At 39.8% G+C, this 19,593-nt stretch overlaps 3 protein-coding genes and 1 long non-coding RNA gene across 4 annotated transcripts; 2 read left to right on the top strand and 2 right to left on the bottom strand.

Moving 5' to 3' along the window:
* Positions 1–679: 679 nt before the first annotated feature.
* LOC135335748 (uncharacterized) lies at positions 680–2,047 on the top strand. The gene has a single exon (XM_064531290.1). It carries the CDS (start codon positions 817–819, stop codon positions 1,879–1,881), a length of 1,065 nt encoding a protein of 354 aa, XP_064387360.1. The 5' UTR covers positions 680–816; the 3' UTR covers positions 1,882–2,047.
* Positions 2,048–7,656: 5,609 nt separating this feature from the next.
* On the top strand, positions 7,657–8,653 carry LOC135336321 (uncharacterized; the record flags this gene model as incomplete). The annotated part of the gene is made up of 1 exon (XM_064532083.1): positions 7,657–8,653. A coding segment is annotated over one exon (951 nt), but the record flags the coding sequence as incomplete, so codon positions are not given.
* A 4,452-nt stretch (positions 8,654–13,105) lies between these two features.
* LOC135336720 (uncharacterized) lies at positions 13,106–14,410 on the bottom strand. Its single transcript, XM_064532573.1, has one exon. The coding sequence runs from the start codon at positions 14,236–14,238 to the stop codon at positions 13,177–13,179; it is 1,062 nt and encodes a 353-aa protein (XP_064388643.1). The 5' UTR covers positions 14,239–14,410; the 3' UTR covers positions 13,106–13,176.
* A 2,447-nt stretch (positions 14,411–16,857) lies between these two features.
* On the bottom strand, positions 16,858–18,277 carry LOC135335700 (uncharacterized). Its single transcript, XR_010394583.1, has 2 exons — positions 17,599–18,277; positions 16,858–17,542 (listed from the first exon to the last, which is right to left on the bottom strand). It is a non-coding gene; the product is annotated as an uncharacterized LOC135335700 (long non-coding RNA).
* Positions 18,278–19,593: the final 1,316 nt, after the last annotated feature.

Below are 19,593 nucleotides of genomic sequence, written 5' to 3'. Positions count from 1 at the left end.
AGGGGTACCTCCAGTAGGAGAAAAGGCTTACTTTGTGTCCAATATGTAGAGGTTATAAAGAAAGAAAAGATGAATCGTTCAAAGAATGTAATTAAAAGGTCGCGATAATTAGCTATAATTAGAGCTAAGGTTAATCGTGTCCTCCTTCCTCTGAGAGTACCTAGCCTCGATTCCAGGCCGATTAGTGCTTAGCCTCGATTATCCGGACACCTTGGTTCCAGAAGCAGGCCGGATAAGTGAATATGCCGGATAATCGAATAGATAAACCACGCCTTGATCCACCCACTTTATTGATGAACAGCAGTGCCACATGTTATCTGCGCATGCGCAAAAGAAAAGCAGGCATGTCTCCATGGTAACAGCTGCAACGCGCATGCGCATTTGAGGGACACGCCCATTTTCTGAATTATGTAATCAGAAAACTGCCAAGCCGGATAATCGAGGTTCCAGATAATCGAGGGCCGGATAATCGAGGTTCTACTGTACACAAGCAGCCAAGATATTAGCCTCGAGACCAGGCCGTTTAATCGGCCTGGATTCGAGGCTAGCACAATATCACCTCGCTTGCGCATGTGCACCGAGGCATAATTAACTTCTGTGTGTGGTGATTAATACCTCTTTTTGAGAGTCCTGAGCTAGCCTCGACTCCAGCCCGCCTTTCTCAGCGGCTTGGAATCGAGGCTAATCCTGAGTAGAGAGCTAGAGAGCGAACATCGAGACTGAGGTACGTTGAGATAGATGTGTGGCTAGCCAGCAGAAGGAGTATCTAGCAGATTTAGATACTAGACTTAGATCTGTCTAAACCGATGAATTAAGATGAGAACGTGCCCAAAGATATCGCTCATCATTATTTTAATTCTAACTGTCGCTTTGATATTAAAATATTATCGAACTGACCCAACTGACTCCTCTATTAGCATAAAAGAGAACAATATTCAGACACTCGAAGCGAAGAGCAATTCAATAATAAATCAAGTAGAAAAAGCCCATTATTCTCCCTTATCCCTTGAAGTCATTTCTGGAGTAAAAAAGTTTGTCGTATTCATAGGATACTTCAGGAGTGGTCACAGTATAGTTGGGAGTCTGCTGGATGCTCATCCGAATGTCGTGGTGGCACATGAGCTAAACGTTCTTCGTTGGCTCTCACGATTAGATCTACAAAATTCAGAAGTGAAGGCTGATCTCTTCAATGAACTCTATGCAAACAGTTTTAACAATGTGTTTAGTGATGGAAAAAGAAGCGATAACAATAAAGGATACAATCTCACGATAGAAAACAGTTGGCAAGGACGGTACAGAGAGCGGATTGATGTAATTGGAGACAAAAATGGTGGTGGAACGTCCAGGATGTACAGAGATAATGCTAAGGACTTCAAACTTGCGTACAACCGACTGCATCAGTTTGCTTCCATCCCAATACGTTTCATTCACTGCGTACGTAATCCATTTGACGTTATCTCTACAATGGTGCTTTACAGAATACAGAGCACAAGAATTCAAAAAGACTTGGTCCCCATTTCCAGAAAGTCACGTCATGTATACAAAGACGTCCAACAACTTTCATCAGCTGCAGACCTTTTTTTCTCTTTAGCTGATTCTGTTGCTAACATTTCTCAGTCAATAACTTCTGGAGATCGGCTTTTGGAAATTCACAACCATGAGTTGGTATCTCATCCAGAAGATACTGTCTTCAAGTTGTGCCAATTTCTGAACATTGATTGCCCAAGAGATTATCTAAAATTGTGTGCAGCAAAAGTGTTTCCGAAAATATCAAGATCAAGATTTACTGTGGACTGGCCGGAAGAGATGAAGAAAATTGTGCAGAGCCGTCTTGAACTGTATCCCTTTTTTAAGGGTTATTCATTTGAAAGTTTAATGTAATACCTTAACGTAACTGCACATAATTATAGCTACGTATAGATCTATATCTATATGTGTAATTTATTGTGACAGCGTCTTAATTGTTATGTGAGGCAGAGTACATGTAAGTACAGTTTAACAATTTGATTGTTCAGTTTTTGAACAATAATTTATTATTTAGAATCTACATGCTTTTTTTAGGCACCAATTGAACACTGTGTGTATTAAAGAGGTCAGCACTATGATCACCATTCAATTTCGTGGCTGCATGGACTCTAGTATACATTTCTATGGCTGTAATCAGAAACACATTCCATAACTGTACACATGATGAGGCTATACACATGCATGCTACCTGGTATCTTTGTCTCTTTTCCATGTTATTACAGTGATAAACAAGACTTCATAGAAAGTTCAGTGTCTCAAATAATTATTTATTACCATTGTAGCTGTAATACTACTCAGTGAACGATATGTAATTTGTGGCATCATGGTGGTTAGCAAAAACTCTTACTTTGGAAACAGTAGTGCTAACGTACACAACAATCAGAAACATAAGATTTACTCAGGGAATGCTATACTCCCCTACCCCCTAAACAGTGGCTTAGGAAGGGGGGGGGGGGCTCCAGCTAGGGGCTTGAGCCCCCCATCTCTCCAGGTTATTAAGTAGAATCAAGCTGCACTCCGTAGATAGGCACACTTTTTTCCATTCAAAACACTATAGAGCCCCCCCGAAATTGCTTCCTACGCCACTACTGAAGTTGTCTCAGGAGTGAAACTGTTCATCGGCTACCCCAAAAGTGGTCACAGTATAGTTGGATGTTCATCCGAATGTTGTGGTGGCACATGTGCTTAACTGGCTCTCACGATTACATCTACAAAATCTATCGATGTGAAGGCTGATCTTTTCAATGAACTCTATGCAACAGTTTCAACGTGTTTAGTACATCAAAGATTACAATCTCACAATAGAAGAATTTGGCAAGGACGGTACAGAGAGCAGAGTGATGTAATTGGAGACAAAAAAATGGTGGTGGAACGTCCAGGATGTACAGAAGGACTTCAAACTTGCGTACAACCGACTGAATTAGTTTGCTTCCATCCTAATCATTCACTGTGTACGTAATCCATTTGACGTCATAATTATCTACAATGGTGCTTTACAGAATACAGACTACAGAGCACAGACTTGCATGGCCCAGATCTCAATTAATTATGTCAAACAACATTCATCAGCTGCATGTAGACCTTTTTTTATCTTTAGCTGATTCTGTTGCTAACATTTCTCGGTCAATAACTTCTGGAGATCGGCTTTTGGAAATTCACAACCATGAGTTGGTATCTCATCCTGAAAGAGACTGTCTTTAAGTTGTGAAGTTTCTGAATATTGATTGCCCAAGAGATTATGTGCAGCAAAAGTGTTTCCGAAAATGTCTAGATCAAGATTTACTGTTGACTGGCCGGAAGAGATGAAATTGTGCAGAGACGTCTTGAACTGTATCCCTTTTTTAAGGATTATTCATTTGAAAGTTTAATGAAATACCTTATACTTATATACGTAACTACACATAGCTAAAATTGATTTATCTATGACATTGTGTCATTTATTTAATGACAGTGTCCTTGTGATGATGTGAGGCAGAGTATACAATTTCTTTTATTTTGACACCAATTGAAAACTGCATGTGTGTATTAAAGATCTGCATGGAATCATAGATTGAATAGGGTCAATCTATGATGGAATCAACCTATAATTATATTTGGTGTCCAGCTGTAATCTTATAAATGTTGTGTGACGTTGGTGTATGGGGGGGGGGCTAGGGGTTGAGACAGAGTAGTCTCGTGGACCAGCCGATATATATTCAGGGTCTGGGTCCGCGAGACTAGAGACAGAGTGTAGGGCTTGGCAAATTAATTTTTGGAGACTTTAGGAACTAGCACAATTAAATAATAGGGCGCTAAACTAGCATAATTTGACCCTCAGGGTATGGTAGACCTAATAATGTAGCTAGACATCTATTACAATAGATCTGTACTGTAAGCACTAGCCACTAGGCAGGCATGGAGAAGTATTTTCTCTTTTGCAAAACTCAACACTAGAGGATTATATTTCAATGTCTGTACGTAATGCTACAAAAGCATACGTAGGATAGGCAGAGAGACACTCGTGGCTGAATTATGGTCCTTATAATGAAGACTAAAGATTTAACAATGGTTTGTGGTTGGAGCAAACAGATTCCGAACGCCCTGCCCTAACGCTTTTTTGCATTGTGTGGCATGTCCATCCCCGTCACTTTTGCCTGCTGAAAGCATGAATGTATAAGATTTTGGGCAGAAAAAGAGTGACAATTAACTAGAGCAATCTTTGGGTGTCAGGCTCTATGCATACCATTCACTTCTATAGATGATTATTATTTCAGCGACGAATGTGTCTCTTGCCTCGTTCCCATTAATTACAATACATTGCTCAATAAAATACCGGCTACATGCAGTTGGATTAATGATCAACAATTTTGAAACAAACGGCTCTAATTATCCACTACGATCACCAATTCTGCTAAAGTTGTGAAATTAATACCAACGAAAATATGGTGTACACTTAATAATTATGGAATAAGCTTAATGGTGATCGTAGTGAGTGGTGACACCATTCAAATTTCGTGGTGGCTGCATAAAAAAAAATCAAGGCTGTATTAAACCAGAAACACATAATTATTCCATAACTATTAATGCACACAGTGTTCAATCGGTGCCTAAAAAAAGCATGTAGATAAACAAAATTACTGAACAATAAAACTGTACTTTAATACAAGGTCCACCACTCACATTGGACCACCGGACCAGATTGTAATCTGCCTCATGCACATAACAATTAAAACACTGCCACAATAAATGACACATATAAATATAGATCTAGCTATAATTATGTGCAGTTACGTATAAGATACTACATTAAACTTTCAAATGAATAACCCTTAAAAAAGGGATACAGTTCAAGACGGCTCTGCACAATTTTCTTCATCTCTTCCGGCCAGTCCACAGTAAATCTTGATTTTGATATTTTCGGAAACACTTTTGCTGCACACAATTTTAGATGATCTCTTGGGCAATCAATGTTCAGAAATTGGCACAACTTGAAGACAGTATCTTCAGGATGAGATACCAACTCATGGTTGTGAATTTCCAAAAGCCGATCTCCAGAAGTTATTGACCGAGAAATGTTAGCAACAGAATCAGCTAAAGAGAAAAAATTGTCTGCAGCTGATGAAAGTTGTTTGACATCTTTGTATACATGACGTGACTTTCTGGAAATGGGGACCAAGTCTTTTTGATTACTTTTTTTCTGTATACTGTAAAGCACCATTGTAGATATGACGTCAAATGGATTACGTACACAGTGAATGAAACGTATTGGGATGGAAGCAAACTGATGCAGTCGGTTGTACGCAAGTTTGAAGTCCTTAGCATTATCTCTGTACATCCTGGACGTTCCACCACCCCTTTTGTCTCCAATTACATCAATTCGCTCTCTGTACCGTCCTTGCCAACTGTTTTCTATCGTGAGATTGTATCCTTTTTTGTTATTGCTTCTTGTTCCATCACTAAACACATTGTTGAAACTGTTTGCATACAGTTTATTGAAGAGATCAGCCTTCACTTCTGAATTTTGTAGATCTAATCGTGAGAGCCAACGAAGAACGTTAAGCTCATGTGCGACCACGACATTCGGATGAGCATCCAGCAGACTCCCAACAATACTGTGACCACTTCTGGGATAGCCGATGAATAGAACAAACAGTTTCACTCCTGAGACAACTTCAGGGGGTAGGAGAATAGCATTCCCTGAGTAAATCTGATTGTTGTGTACGTTAACACTACTGTTTCCAAAGTAGGTAACCACTACGCTGCCACAGATTACTAATGTATAATATCGTTCACTGAGTAGTATTACCGCTACAACGGATATACATGTAGTTAATAAACTATATTTGAGACACTGAACTTTCATAATTATTACAAAGTCTTGTTTATCACTGTAACAGAGACAAAGATACTTGTGTACAGTTATGGAATGTGTTTCAGATTACAGCCATAGAAATGTATACTAAAGTCATGAAATTTGAATGGTGATAAGTGCCGACCTACACAGTGTTCAATTGGTGTCTAAAAAAAGCATGTAGATAAAACAAAATTACAACTGTACTTTAATAATTATAACCCCTTATTCCTGGATGTAATGCGCATGTGCGCTCAATACCACGTGTAAGATAATCCATTTTGAACCCCAGACAGGCCCGGATCTAGGGGGTGGGTTTCAGGGGTTGCAACCCCCCTAAACACTAACAAAAACTAGCTCAACCTACAAGTGTAGGTTAAGTGTGTTGCTTGTGGCTAATGAGCAACTGAATGTAGTTAACTTACAAGCTGTGAACTATGAATCTGTTGACACGAGCACAAGTCCAGGACACACTAAGTTGTAAATACACAATAATTTTCATTCCACACACATGCACCATTCACATGTATTATGTATACATGACAAGGTACCTAGCTGTAGTAGACAGTAGATTTGTAAGTATACTTTGTGCACGTTTACTATGATATCAATTTCAATTAAGTGGGCGTGAACGGGGGCCTGGTCAAACATTTTGGGTGTGCGCTTTTGTTTCATAACCTCCCTATACATTTTTGGCTGGATCTGCACAGGCCATGACGATCAGTATGCACTATTAACTGTGCATGGACACCCCTTTCTTGTAAAACAATCAAAGCACATTGCAAATTATTTACCTCTTCTATAACACTCTAATCTTTTGAGCAAAAGCAAAAACATGGCGAGAGGCATTAGCAAGCGCACGCTTACAACACTCGTCTTCTTTGTTGAGGTCCTGGTAAGCCACAAACCAACCTTTTCTGATAACTCTTTTTAGACTGCTTGTTATAGATACTACTTTCTGTGGTTGAATTCTGCTTATCTCACAGACCACTGACTATGCCTTCGACAAAGGTTTGCTCCCACTGTTTGGCTACAGGCCATGCACTATTAATTGTGGACACCCCTTTCTTGTGAAACAATTAAAGCACATTGCAAATTATTTACCTCTTCTATAACACTCTAATACTTTTGAGCGAAAGCTAAAACATGGCGAGAGGCATTAGCAAGTGCACGCTTGCAACACTCGTTAATTTTAGCTATAATTATGTGCAGTTACGTACAAGGTACTACATTAAACTTTCAAATGAATAATCCTTAAAAAAGGGATACAGTTCAAGACGGCTCTGCACAATTTTCTTCATCTCTTCTAGCCATGCAGTCCACAGTAAATCTTGATCTTGATATTTTCGGAAACACTTTTGCTGCACACAATTTTAGATAATCTCTTGGGCAATCAATGTTCAGAAATTGGCACAACTTGAAGACAGTATCTTCAGGATGAGATACCAACTCATGGTTGTGAATTTCCAAAAGCCGATCTCCAGAAGTTATTGACTGAGAAATGTTAGCAAACAGAATCAGCTAAAGACAAAAAAAGATCTGCAGCTGATGAACGTTGTTTAACTGTGACATCTTTGTATATACGACGCGACTTTCTGAGATTGGGGACCAGGTCTTTTTGAATTTTTGTGGTCTCTATTCTACTATTGTAGAGATGACGTCAAATGGATTACGTACATAGTGAATGAAACGTATTGGGATGGAAGCAAACTGATTCAGTCGGTTGTACACAAGTTTGAAGTCCTTAGCATTATCATGCTACTCCCCTATACCCCCTGAAGTTGTCTCAGGAGTGAAACTGTTTGTTATTCATAGGATACTTCAGGAGTGGTCACAGTATAGTTGGGAGTCTGCTGGATGCTCATCCGAATGTCGTGGTGGCACATGAGCTTAACGTTCTTCGTTGGCTCTCACGATTAGATCTACAAAATTCAGAAGTGAAGGCTGATCTCTTCAATGAACTCTATCCGAATGTCGTGGTGGCACATGAGCTTAACGTTCTTCGTTGGCTCTCACGATTAGATCTACAAAATTCAGAAGTGAAGGCTGATCTCTTCAATGAACTCTATGCAAACAGTTTCAACAATGTGTTTAGTGATGGAAAAAGAAGCGATAACAATAAAGGATACAATCTCACGATAGAAAACAGTTGGCAAGGACGGTACAGAGAGCGGATTGATGTAATTGGAGACAAAAATGGTGGTGGAACGTCCAGGATGTACAGAGATAATGCTAAGGACTTCAAACTTGCGTACAACCGACTGCATCAGTTTGCTTCCATCCTAATACGTTTCATTCACTGCGTACGTAATCCATTTGACGTCATCTCTACAATGGTGCTTTACAGAATACAGAGCACAAGAATTCAAAAAGACTTGGTCCCCATTTCCAGAAAGTCACGTCATGTATACAAAGACGTCCAACAACTTTCATCAGCTGCAGACCTTTTTTTCTCTTTAGCTGATTCTGTTGCTAACATTTCTCAGTCAATAACTTCTGGAAATCGGCTTTTGGAAATTCACAACCATGAGTTGGTATCTCATCCTGAAGATAGGGTCTTCAAGTTGTGCCAATTTCTGAACATTGATTGCCCAAGAGATTATCTAAAATTGTGTGCAGCAAAAGTGTTTCCGAAAATATCAAGATCAAGATTTACTATGGACTGGCCGGAAGAGATGAAGAAAATGGTGCAGAGCCGTCTTGAACTGTATCCCTTTTTTAAGGGTTATTCATTTGAAAGTTTAATGTAATACCTTAACGTAACTGCACATAATTATAGCTACGTATAGATCTATATCTATAATTATTATGTGTAATTTATTATGCCTCGAGGCGTAGCCGCACGAGGGATACGGTAAAGCTGACTGTGTGTGTGTGTGTCTGTGTGTCTGTTCCAGCTGTAACTGCTCAACGGTTGCAATGCGACAAAAACTAACAGCTTCTATAGGCTTCTAGCCACGTTCTCTTGGATTTTGATTCGTGGATTAGCAAACTAAAGCTTCTTTCTCGAGTTATGGCTAGTTTGACTCACATTGAAGGCTGTTGCAGTCTCTTCAGAATCTTTCATAGCATCATCTGTCCACACAAACTTTCTATTCAACATATGAGTTAGCCTTGCACTAAAGCGCTAGCTTTTTGTTAGCTACAAGACTCAGAAAATACCTGTTAAAACAGCTAGCTAGCAGTAGGCATTTGTGAAATTGATCTCTTTGGACACACCCTTTAATTATTCCTATGGATGTAATGCGCATGCGCGCTCATTCCCCAGATCCAGATCCTCCTGGCAGAATCATATTTTTCTTGAGGGCCTGGTAAGCCACAAAACACTACTATAGATAACAATATGTATGTACACAAGTCTTTTCTTCTTAAATATTATAATTATACTCTGCATGAACTACAGATCCAATTTTCTTCTTTCTTGAGGTCCTGGTATTAAAGCCACATAATACAACAATAGATGCATGTAATAAGTCTTTTCTTCTCAGTGACTTTATATAGATAAGCTAACTTTATGAAATAATTATGCACTTCCGCTTATAATTAATTGAAAACAAAATCTTCTTCTTTGTTGCTTCCTAGATCCTTGAGGTCCTGGTATAAGCAGCCACAAAACACAACAATGATACCATAATTATACAATTGCAAGTCAGTTTTAGACAGATTATTTTATACACTTTTTCCTCTTCTATACTTTCTCTTCTATACTTTTGAGCGAAAGCAAAAACATGGCGAGAGGCATTAGCACAGCGCCAGCTTGAACACTAGTTGTGACAGCATCTTAATTGTTATGTGAGGCAGACATGTAAGTACAGTTTTAACAATTTGATTGTTCAGTTTTTGAACAATAATTTATTATTTAGAATCTACATGCTTTTTTTAGGCACCAATTGAACACTGTGTGTATTAAAGAGGTCAGCACTATGATCACCATTCAATTTCGTGGCTGCATGGACTCTAGTATACATTTCTATGGCTGTAATCTGAAACACATTCCATAACTGTACACATGATGAGGCTATACACATGCATGCTACCTGGTATCTTTGTCTCTTTTCCATGTTATTACAGTGATAAACAAAACTTCATAGAAAGTTCAGTGTCTCAAATAATTATTTATTACCATTGTAGCTGTAATACTACTCAGTGAACGATATGTAATTTGTGGCAGCGTGGTGGTTAGCAAAAACTCTTACTTTGGAAACAGTAGTGCTAACGTACACAACAATCAGAAACATAAGATTTACTCAGGGAATGCTAAATATACCCCCCTACCCCCTAAACAGTGGCGTAGGAAGGGGGGCTCCAGGGGCTTGAGCCCCCCATCAGATCTCTCCAGGTTATTAAGTAGAATCAAGCTGCACTCCGTAGATAGGCACACTTTTTTCCACACTATAGAGCCCCCCCCCCGAAATTGCTTCCTACGCCACTACTGAAGTTGTCTCAGGAGTGAAACTGTTCATCGGCTACCCCAAAAAGTGGTCACAGTATAGTTGGGTGTTCATCCGAATGTCGTGGTGGCACATGTGCTTAACATTCTTGGCTGGCTCTCACGATTAGATCTACAAAATCTATCGATGTGAAGGCTGATCTTTTCAATGAACTCTATGCAACAGTTTCAACGTGTTTAGTACATCAAAAATTACAATATCACAATAGAAGAATTTGGCAAGGACGGTACAGAGAGCAGATTGATGTAATTGGAGACAAAAATGGTGGTGGAACGTCCAGGATGTACAGAAGGACTTCAAACTTGCGTACAACCGACTGAATTAGTTTGCTTCCATCCTAATCATTCACTGCGTACGTAATCCATTTGACGTCATAATTATCTACAATGGTGCTTTACAGAATACAGACTACGGAGAGCACAGACTTGCATGGCCCAGATCTCAGTCAAACAACGTTCATCAGCTGTAGACCTTTTTTATCTTTAGCTGATTCTGTTGCTAACATTTCTCGGTCAATAACTTCTGGAGATCGGCTTTTGGAAATTCACAACCATGGGTTGGTATGCATCCTGAAAGAGACTGTCTTCAAGTTGTTCAAGTTTCTGAATATTGATTGCCCAAGAGATTATGTGCAGCAAAAGTGTTTCCGAAAATATCTAGATCAAGATTTACTGTTGACTGGCCGGATCCCGGAAGAGATGAAATTGTGCAGAGCTGTCTTGAACTGTATCCCGGATTATTCATTTGAAAGTTTAATGAAATACCTTATAATTATACGTAACTGCACATAGCTAAAATTGATTTATCTATGACATTGTGTCATTTATTAGTGACAGTATCCTTGTGATGATGTGAGGCAGAGTATTAGTACAGACACAATTTCTTTTAATTTGATCTGCATGGAATCAACCTATAATTATATTTGGTGTCCAGCTGTAATCTTATAAATGTTGTGTGACGTTGGTGTATAGGGGGGGGGGGGGGGCTAGGGGTTGAGACAGAGTAGTCTCGTGGACCAGCCGATATATTCAGGGTCTGGGTCCGCGAGACTAGAAACAGAGTGTAGGGCTTGACAACTTAATTTTTGGAGACTTTAGGAACTAGCACAATTGAATAATAGGGCGCTAAACTAGCATAATTTGACCCTCAGGGTATGGTAGACCTAATAATGTAGCTAGACATCTATTACAGTACTGTACATAGCCTCGATCTCCCAGGCCGAGTTTTCGCTTTTATAACGGTTAGGCGAACAACTGGGCTATACCATAGATACAGGGATTTGAGGAGTTCTTGCAACTGTAATGTCGAGAGCGGAAGTACCTGTCACGTGAACAGTTACGTAATTATGGCTCATTTCAAACCTACGGTGGCCCTGAGCGTTACTCTAAGTTGACAGTTCACACTTGATAGTTCACGTTCGCAGTTAGCCTCGAGACCAGGCCGATTAAAATACGTATTTTAATCGGCCTGGATTCGAGGCTAGTTCGCAGTTGGTAGTTCGCAGTTGATAGTTGATAGTTCGCGTTCGTAGTTGGTAGTTCATACTTGATACCGTATAGCGGGTCCTGTACCGCGAAAATTTATACCCACGAAAATTTATATCTTTATTGAATAGTAGGCGTGTTCAGTATTATTGACCACACCTATCGACAATAAGAGGTGCCTCACCGTATAGGCTAGGCCTGGATTCGAGGCTAACGGTGTGGAGGTACAGCTGCATGTTGATGTGCGCATGCGCCAAAAGGCTGGCACTCAGACCACGAAAATAAAATCCGCGAAATCCTTTGTAATGGTCCATCCGCGAAAATTTATACCCTCGAAATATACCCGCTATACGGTAGTTCGCGTTCGCACTTGGCAGTTCGCACTTGGCAGTTCAGACTTGGTAGTTCAGACTTGGTAGTTCGTGACCTTTGAACTTTAAGAATGAGAGTGAGAGTGATGTCTTTAAAACTACAGAGTATACAAACGCATGCAGCCTGCTGCCATGATGCAAAGCTTTAGGCTTTGGCCACACCTATTTATAGTGGCGCCTTTCTAGAGGCTACCTTCCTCTGGTTAGACGTAGGATAGGCAGAGAGACACTCGTGGCTGAATTATGGTCCTTATAATGAAAGACTAAAGATTTAACAATGGTTTGGGGTTGGAGCAAACAGATTCCGAACGCCCTGCCCTAACGCTTGTGTGGCATGTCCATCCCCGTAACTTTTGCCTGCTGAAAACATGAATGTAAGATTTTGGGCAAAGAAAGAGTGACAATTAACTAGAGCAATCTTTGGGTGTCAGGCTCTATGCCACTTCTATAGATGAGGATCATAATTATTATTTCAGCGACGAATGTGTCTCTAGCCTCGTTCCCATTAATTACAATACATTGCTCAATAAAATACCGGCTACATGCAGTTGGATTAATGATCAACAATTTTGAAACAAACGGCTCTAATTATCCACTACGATCACCAATTCTGCTAAAGTTGTGAAATTAATACCAACGAAAATATGGCACTTTAAGGTTATGTACACTTAATAATTATGGAATAAGCTTAATGGTGATCGTAGTGAGTGGTGACACCATTCAAATTTCGTGGTGGCTGCATAAAAAAAATCAAGGCTGTATTAAACCAGAAACACATAATTATTCCATAACTATCAATGTACAGTGTTCAATCGGTGCCTAAAAAAAGCATGTAGATAAACAAAATTACTGAACAATAAAACTGTACTTTAATACAAGGTCCACCACTCACATTGGACCACCGGACCAGATTGTAATCTGCATCATGCACATAACAATTAAAACACTGCCACAATAAATGACACATATAAATATCAATCTAGCTATAATTATGTGCAGTTACGTATAAGATACTACATTAAACTTTCAAATGAATAACCCTTAAAAAAGGGATACAGTTCAAGACGGCTCTGCACAATTTTCTTCATCTCTTCCGGCCAGTCCACAGTAAATCTTGATTTTGATATTTCCGGAAACACTTTTGCTGCACACAATTTTAGATAATCTCTTGGGCAATCAATGTTCAGAAATTGGCACAACTTGAAGACAGTATCTTCAGGATGAGATACCAACTCATGGTTGTGAATTTCCAAAAGCCGATCTCCAGAAGTTATTGACTGAGAAATGTTAGCAACAGAATCAGCTAAAGAGAAAAAAAAATCTGCAGCTGATGAAAGTTGTTTGACATCTTTGTATACATGATGTGACTTTCTGGAAATGGGGACCAAGTCTTTTTGATTACTTTTTTTCTGTATTCTGTAAAGCACCATTGTAGAGATGACGTCAAATGGATTACGTACGCAGTGAATGAAACGTATTGGGATGGAAGCAAACTGATGCAGTCGGTTGTACGCAAGTTTGAAGTCCTTAGCATTATGTCTGTACATCCTGGACATTCCACCACCATTTTTGCTTCCAATTACATCAATCCGCTCTCTGTACCGTCCTTGCCAACTGTTTTCTATCGTGAGATTGTATCCTTTATTGTTATCGCTTCTTTTTCCATCACTAAACACATTGTTGAAACTGTTTGCATAGAGTTCATTGAAGAGATCAGCCTTCACTTCTGAATTTTGTAGATCTAATCGTGAGAGCCAACGAAAAACGTGAAGCTCATGTGCGACCACGACATTCGGATGAGCATCCAGCAGACTCCCAACAATACTGTGACCACTTCTGGGATAGCCAATGAATAGAACAAACAGTTTCACTCCTGAGACAACTTCAGGGGGTAGGAGAGTAGCATTCCCTGAGTAAATCTGATTGTTGCGTACGTTAACACTACTGTTTCCAAAGTAGGTAACCACTACGCTGCCACAGATTACTAATGTATAATATCGTTCACTGAGTAGTATTACCGCTACAACGGATATACATGTAGTTAATAGACTATATTTGAGACACTGAACTTTCATAATTATTATAAAGTCTTGTTTATCACTGTAACAGAGACAAAGATACTTGTGTACAGTTATGGAATGTGTTTCAGATTACAGCCATAGAAATGTATACTAAGTCCATGCAGCCATGAAATTTGAATGGTGATAAGTGCCGACCTACACAGTGTTCAATTGGTGCCTAAAAAAAGCATGTAGATAAAACAAAATTACAACTGTACTTTAATAATTATAACCCCTTATTCCTGGATGTAATGCGCATGTGCGCTCAATACCACATGTAAGAGAATCCATTTTGAACCCCAGACAGGCCCGGATCTAGGGGGTGGGTTTCAGGGGTTGCAACCCCCCTAAACACTAACAAAAACTAGCTCAACCTACACTTGTGTTGCTGTGGCTAAATGAGCAACTGAATGTAGTTAACTTACAAGCTGTGAACTATGAATCTGTTGACACGAGCACAAGTCCAGGACACACTAAGTACTAAATACACATTCATTCCACACATACCATTTACATGTATTATGTATACATGACAAGGTACCTAGCTGTAGTAGACAGTAGATTTGTAAGTATACTTTGTGCACGTTTACAATTTCAATTAAGTGGGCGTGAACGGGGCCTGGTCAAACATTTTGCGCGCGCGCTTTTGTTTCATAACCTCCCTATACATTTTTGGCTGGATCCGCACAGGCCATGACGATCAGTATGCACTATTAACTGTGCATGGACACCCCTTTCTTGTAAAACAATCAAAGCACATTGCAAATTATTTACCTCTTCTATAACACTCTTAATACTTTTGAGCGAAAGCAAAAACATGGCGAGAGGCATTAGCAAGCGCACGCTTACAACACTCGTCTTCTTTGTTGAGGTCCTGGCAAGCCACAAACCAACCTTTTCTGATAACTCTTTTTAGACTGCTTGTTATAGATACTACTTTCTGTGGTTGAATTCTGCTTATCTCACAGACTACTGACTATGCCTTCGACAAAGGTTTGCTCCCACTGTTTGGCTACAGGCCATTAATTTTAAGACGATCAGTATGCACTATTAACTGTGGACGCCCCTTTCTTGTGAAACAATTAAAGCACATTGCAAATTATTTACCTCTTCTATAACACTCTAATACTTTTGAGCGAAAGCTAAAACATGGCGAGAGGCATTAGTAAGTGCACGCTTGCAACACTCGTTAATTTTAATGTGCAGTTACGTACAAGGTACTACATTAAACTTTCAAATGAATAATCGTTAAAAAAAGGGATACAGTTCAAGATGGCTCTGCACAATTTTCTTCATCTCTTCCGGCCAGTCCACAGTAAATCTTGATCTCGATATTTTCGGAAACACTTTTGCTGCACACAATTTTAGATAATCTCTTGGGCAATCAATGTTCAGAAATTGGCACAACTTGAAGACAGTATCTTCAGGATGAGATACTAACTCATGGTTGTGAATTTCCAAAAGCCGATCTCCAGAAGTTATTGACTGAGAAATGTTAGCAACAGAATCAGCTAAAGAGAAAAAAAAATCTCTTTGCAGAACAGTTGTCATACTCAGATAGGCAGTAGGCGGTGGCTCTTAAGTGTGTTGTGGTTTTGTGGTCTTTTCACACTATATATAGACCTTTCCTCATGATCAATCATGACAGCAACTTCCCATACAGGGTTTTGCAGAATCTTTGAAATAGAGGGTGTAGAGTGTTCCTTATATGGATATCTAATGTTTACACATTGTGGTGTCATATACACATTGTGGTGAAATGCCAAGTCTGATTGGGAAGCAAAATTCAAAAACAAAATGGCTTTTTCTTGTGAAAAAAGCTGACCAAGGGGATATAAGGTGGAGAATAGTGCATCAGACAGAGCTGCTTGGACTGTCTTATCAAAGTGTTGCTGAGAATCTTCAAGTTGATCCATCAACTGTTTGGAATAGTGCATTGTTGACATGCTGACTAAGATCTACAACTTTATGGTTGACCACAGATAACCTTATAAGGAACGCTCAACGCAAAACGCTTTTTTGTGGATATTGCAAAGATTCTGCAAAACCCTGTAAACTACATGTATATGTTAAGCTGTACAACCTTTAATGAATAATTATGTTGTATATCTTCCCACAAGAAAAGTACTGAAAATTAGTTTAAAATTTAATCAACGCTGCGTGTTTAGTAAATTTGAATTGTACTATACTCTCTTCAGTGCTGCTCCTGCTGCACCATATTCAGAGGATTATTAAAAGTGATGGGCAGTTTAGCTCTTGACAGCAACTTTAAAAAAGGTCATTCCATGATGATTCATGAGTAAAAAGGTCTAGTCTGTTTACTTGTACATGTATAGACTCATGAATCATCATGGGAAACTACTTTTCAGTACTTTTCTTGTGGGATCCGGGAAGGTATACACCATATTCATTAAAGGTTGTACAGCTCAACATACAGTTCATGGGGAAAAACTCTTTTAAGGTTGCTGTCATGATTGATCATGAGTAAAAGGTCTATAGTGTGAAAAGACCACAAAACCACAACACACTTAAGAGCCACCGCCTACTGCCTATCTGAGTATGACAACTGTTCTGCAAACCACTGTACAGGGAATGAGAAATGAGAAATGAAATGAGGAAATAAGAAATAGGAAATGAAGAAATAAGAAATAGGTTATGATCATCACCATGGGTACACAAAATTAATTATGACATCGATTGATAATAGATGCACAATAATGACTGATATCAGCCAAGATGCTAGTAGGTGACTAAGTATTTTAAATATATATAGTAGCACCGAGAAGTTTCATATATAATTATAGGCACCTCCACACAGTACAGGTTGTCAGACACATTGTAGGAATTAAATTTTACATCGCTTCAGATGGCACAGTGAGCTTTCTTTCATTAGCATCAGCCTTCACTATATAGGCATTGCTTGTGAGAATGGTAATGGGAATTGCTTTATTCACCCTGTAGCGAGATTGGATATGATACCAGTACAGTGTACTAATGTCATTACTTCCTGCAGCTTTACGACATGACTGGAAGATTAGAAATTGCTTGGTTTGACAAACAGTTTTGGAAGTTTCTTTGCTGTTGCTTACATGTAGATGTTGACATTGAGTCCAGTCCATTGACTATCACTTGCCCACCAGATTGTGAAATCGGTGAATGAGTATAGCCACGCATAGCTAGGTAAATTGTTTGGGACTGTGGGACTGTAGGACAGTACATGTAAGTACCGTTACGTAGGTACGTAGATCTGATGTCTGAACCATGCCAGTCGTACATGGCACACAAGTAGATAGAGGTAGAGTGTCACACCGTGTACCAGCTGACAGAGGAACATAAGTTAGTATGCCTGTATGGTGGCAGAGCACCAGGAGGTACCTGTAGCTCAGTAGATGCTAGCTTCGTCTTCAGACTTGCTCTGCCTGCGCCTAACAGCTTGTTTCTCATTTCTCGTTCTCATTTCTTCATTTCCTATTAAATTTTCTTATTTCCTCATTTCTCATTTCCTCATTTCCTGTTTTATCACCCCTTGTAAAGTGAGCCCACTACCGCCACGTGGGCCTAACTAGGTTGAAGATTTCTAGTTCTAATCTTCTACGTGGTGTGTGGGACCCATGGATCGAGCCAAGGAGACCGACAGTGTAGAGGTCCACTGTTGTCAGTCCTACTGGCTCAAGACTTGAGTCAAGTAGCTAGGACGTACTGCAGACTGATTCCTGTTGGCTGTACATGACTAGACTATCTTCCACCTCAAGTAGGACAGACGTACTGCACTGCAGACTGAATGCCTTCAGGCGCTAGGATGACATCACAAACACATCCTTGGAGGCAATTAAGGTTCGGTTGTACTTTAATGCCTACAGACTGAGGTCCCTGGGCCCTGCTGCGAGCGGGACAACATTAGCTGGAACAATCACTAGTATTTTAAAGTCGTCATGTCCACCACTTGAGATGAACTCCTTTTAAATTATCTTGAGGCACGTCATAAAAAATGACATCAGGGTATGTGTGCGGATGCTTTGTGCAGGGATCTACATGGACACAGAATTATGTGCTAGATACAGCACACTTACATCCATGTGGTGTGGAGAGGGTTTCCCCTGCTATCTTGTTCAGACTAGAAGAAGAAAACTGGTTCTTCTAACTAAAAAGCCAGTGTCTCAACTGTGCAATAGTCGCTCACGTTTCTATGTCAGTAACAACAGTCCAGTTTCTGGGGAGGACTAGAACGTACAAACTGTGGACATGATTGGGCACACTTACATCCATGTGGTGTGGAGAGGATTTCCCCTGCTACCTTGCTTAGACTAGAAGAAGAAAACTGGTTCTTAAAGTTGACTCTAAAAAGCCAGTGTCTCAACTGTGCAATAGTCGCTCGCGTTTCTATGTCAGTAACAACAGTCCAGTTTCTGGGGAGGACTGGACGTGATTGGGCACACTTACATCCATGTGGTGTGGAGAGGATTTCCCCTGCTACCTTGCTTAGACTAGAAGAAGAAAACTGGTTCTTAAAGTTGACTCTAAAAAGCCAGTGTCTCAACTGTGCAATAGTCGCTCGCGTTTTTATGTCAGTAACAACAGTCCAGTTTCTGGGGAGGACTAGAACGTACAAACTGTGGACGTGATTGGGCACACTTACATCCATGTGGTGTGGAGAGAGTTTCCCCTGCTACCTTGCTTAGACTAGAAGAAGAAAACTAAAGTTGACTCTAAAAAGCCAGTGTCTCAACTGTGCAATAGTCGCTCGCGTTTCTATGTCAGTGACAACAGTCCAGTTTCTGGGGAGGACTAGAACGTACAAACTGTGGACGTGATTGGGCACACTTACATCCATGTGGTGTGGAGAGAGTTTCCCCTGCTACCTTGCTTAGACTAGAAGAAGAAAACTAAAGTTGACTCTAAAAATCCAGTGTCTCAACTGTGCAATAGTCGCTCGCGTTTCTATGTCAGTGACAACAGTCCAGTTTCTGGGGAGGACTAGAACGTACAAACTGTGGACGTGATTGGGCACACTTACATCCATGTGGTGTGGAGAGAGAGTTTCCCCTGCTACCTTGCTTAGACTAGAAGAAGAAAACTAAAGTTGACTCTAAAAAAGCCAGTGTCTCAACTGTGCAATAGTCGCTCGCGTTTCTATGTCAGTGACAACAGTCCAGTTTCTGGGGAGGACTAGAACGTACAAACTGTGGACGTGATTGAGTGTGTGTGGGCACATGTATTATTTCTGCCATGTCGTTTGTTTTTGTTTTTTTCTTTAGGGCTACCTTTATACATAATTAGCATTCAGTTGCTACTTGGTTTTTGTCCTTAATCCTTATAATTATGCTTGTATTAAATCATTGTAAAAAAAATTATAAATGGTACCTTTTAGCA

Source organism: Halichondria panicea, chromosome 5, assembly GCF_963675165.1.
Source record: "Halichondria panicea chromosome 5, odHalPani1.1, whole genome shotgun sequence".
Taxonomy (NCBI): domain Eukaryota; kingdom Metazoa; phylum Porifera; class Demospongiae; order Suberitida; family Halichondriidae; genus Halichondria; species Halichondria panicea.
This window is presented reverse-complemented; position numbering and strand designations above follow the sequence as displayed.

What these genes read in the sequence shown, in the direction of transcription:
- LOC135335748 (XM_064531290.1), top strand. Translation starts at nt 817, where the DNA reads ATGAGAACGTGCCCAAAGATATCGCTCATCATTATTTTAATTCTAACT.
- LOC135336720 (XM_064532573.1), bottom strand. Translation starts at nt 14,238, where the DNA reads ATGAAAGTTCAGTGTCTCAAATATAGTCTATTAACTACATGTATATCC.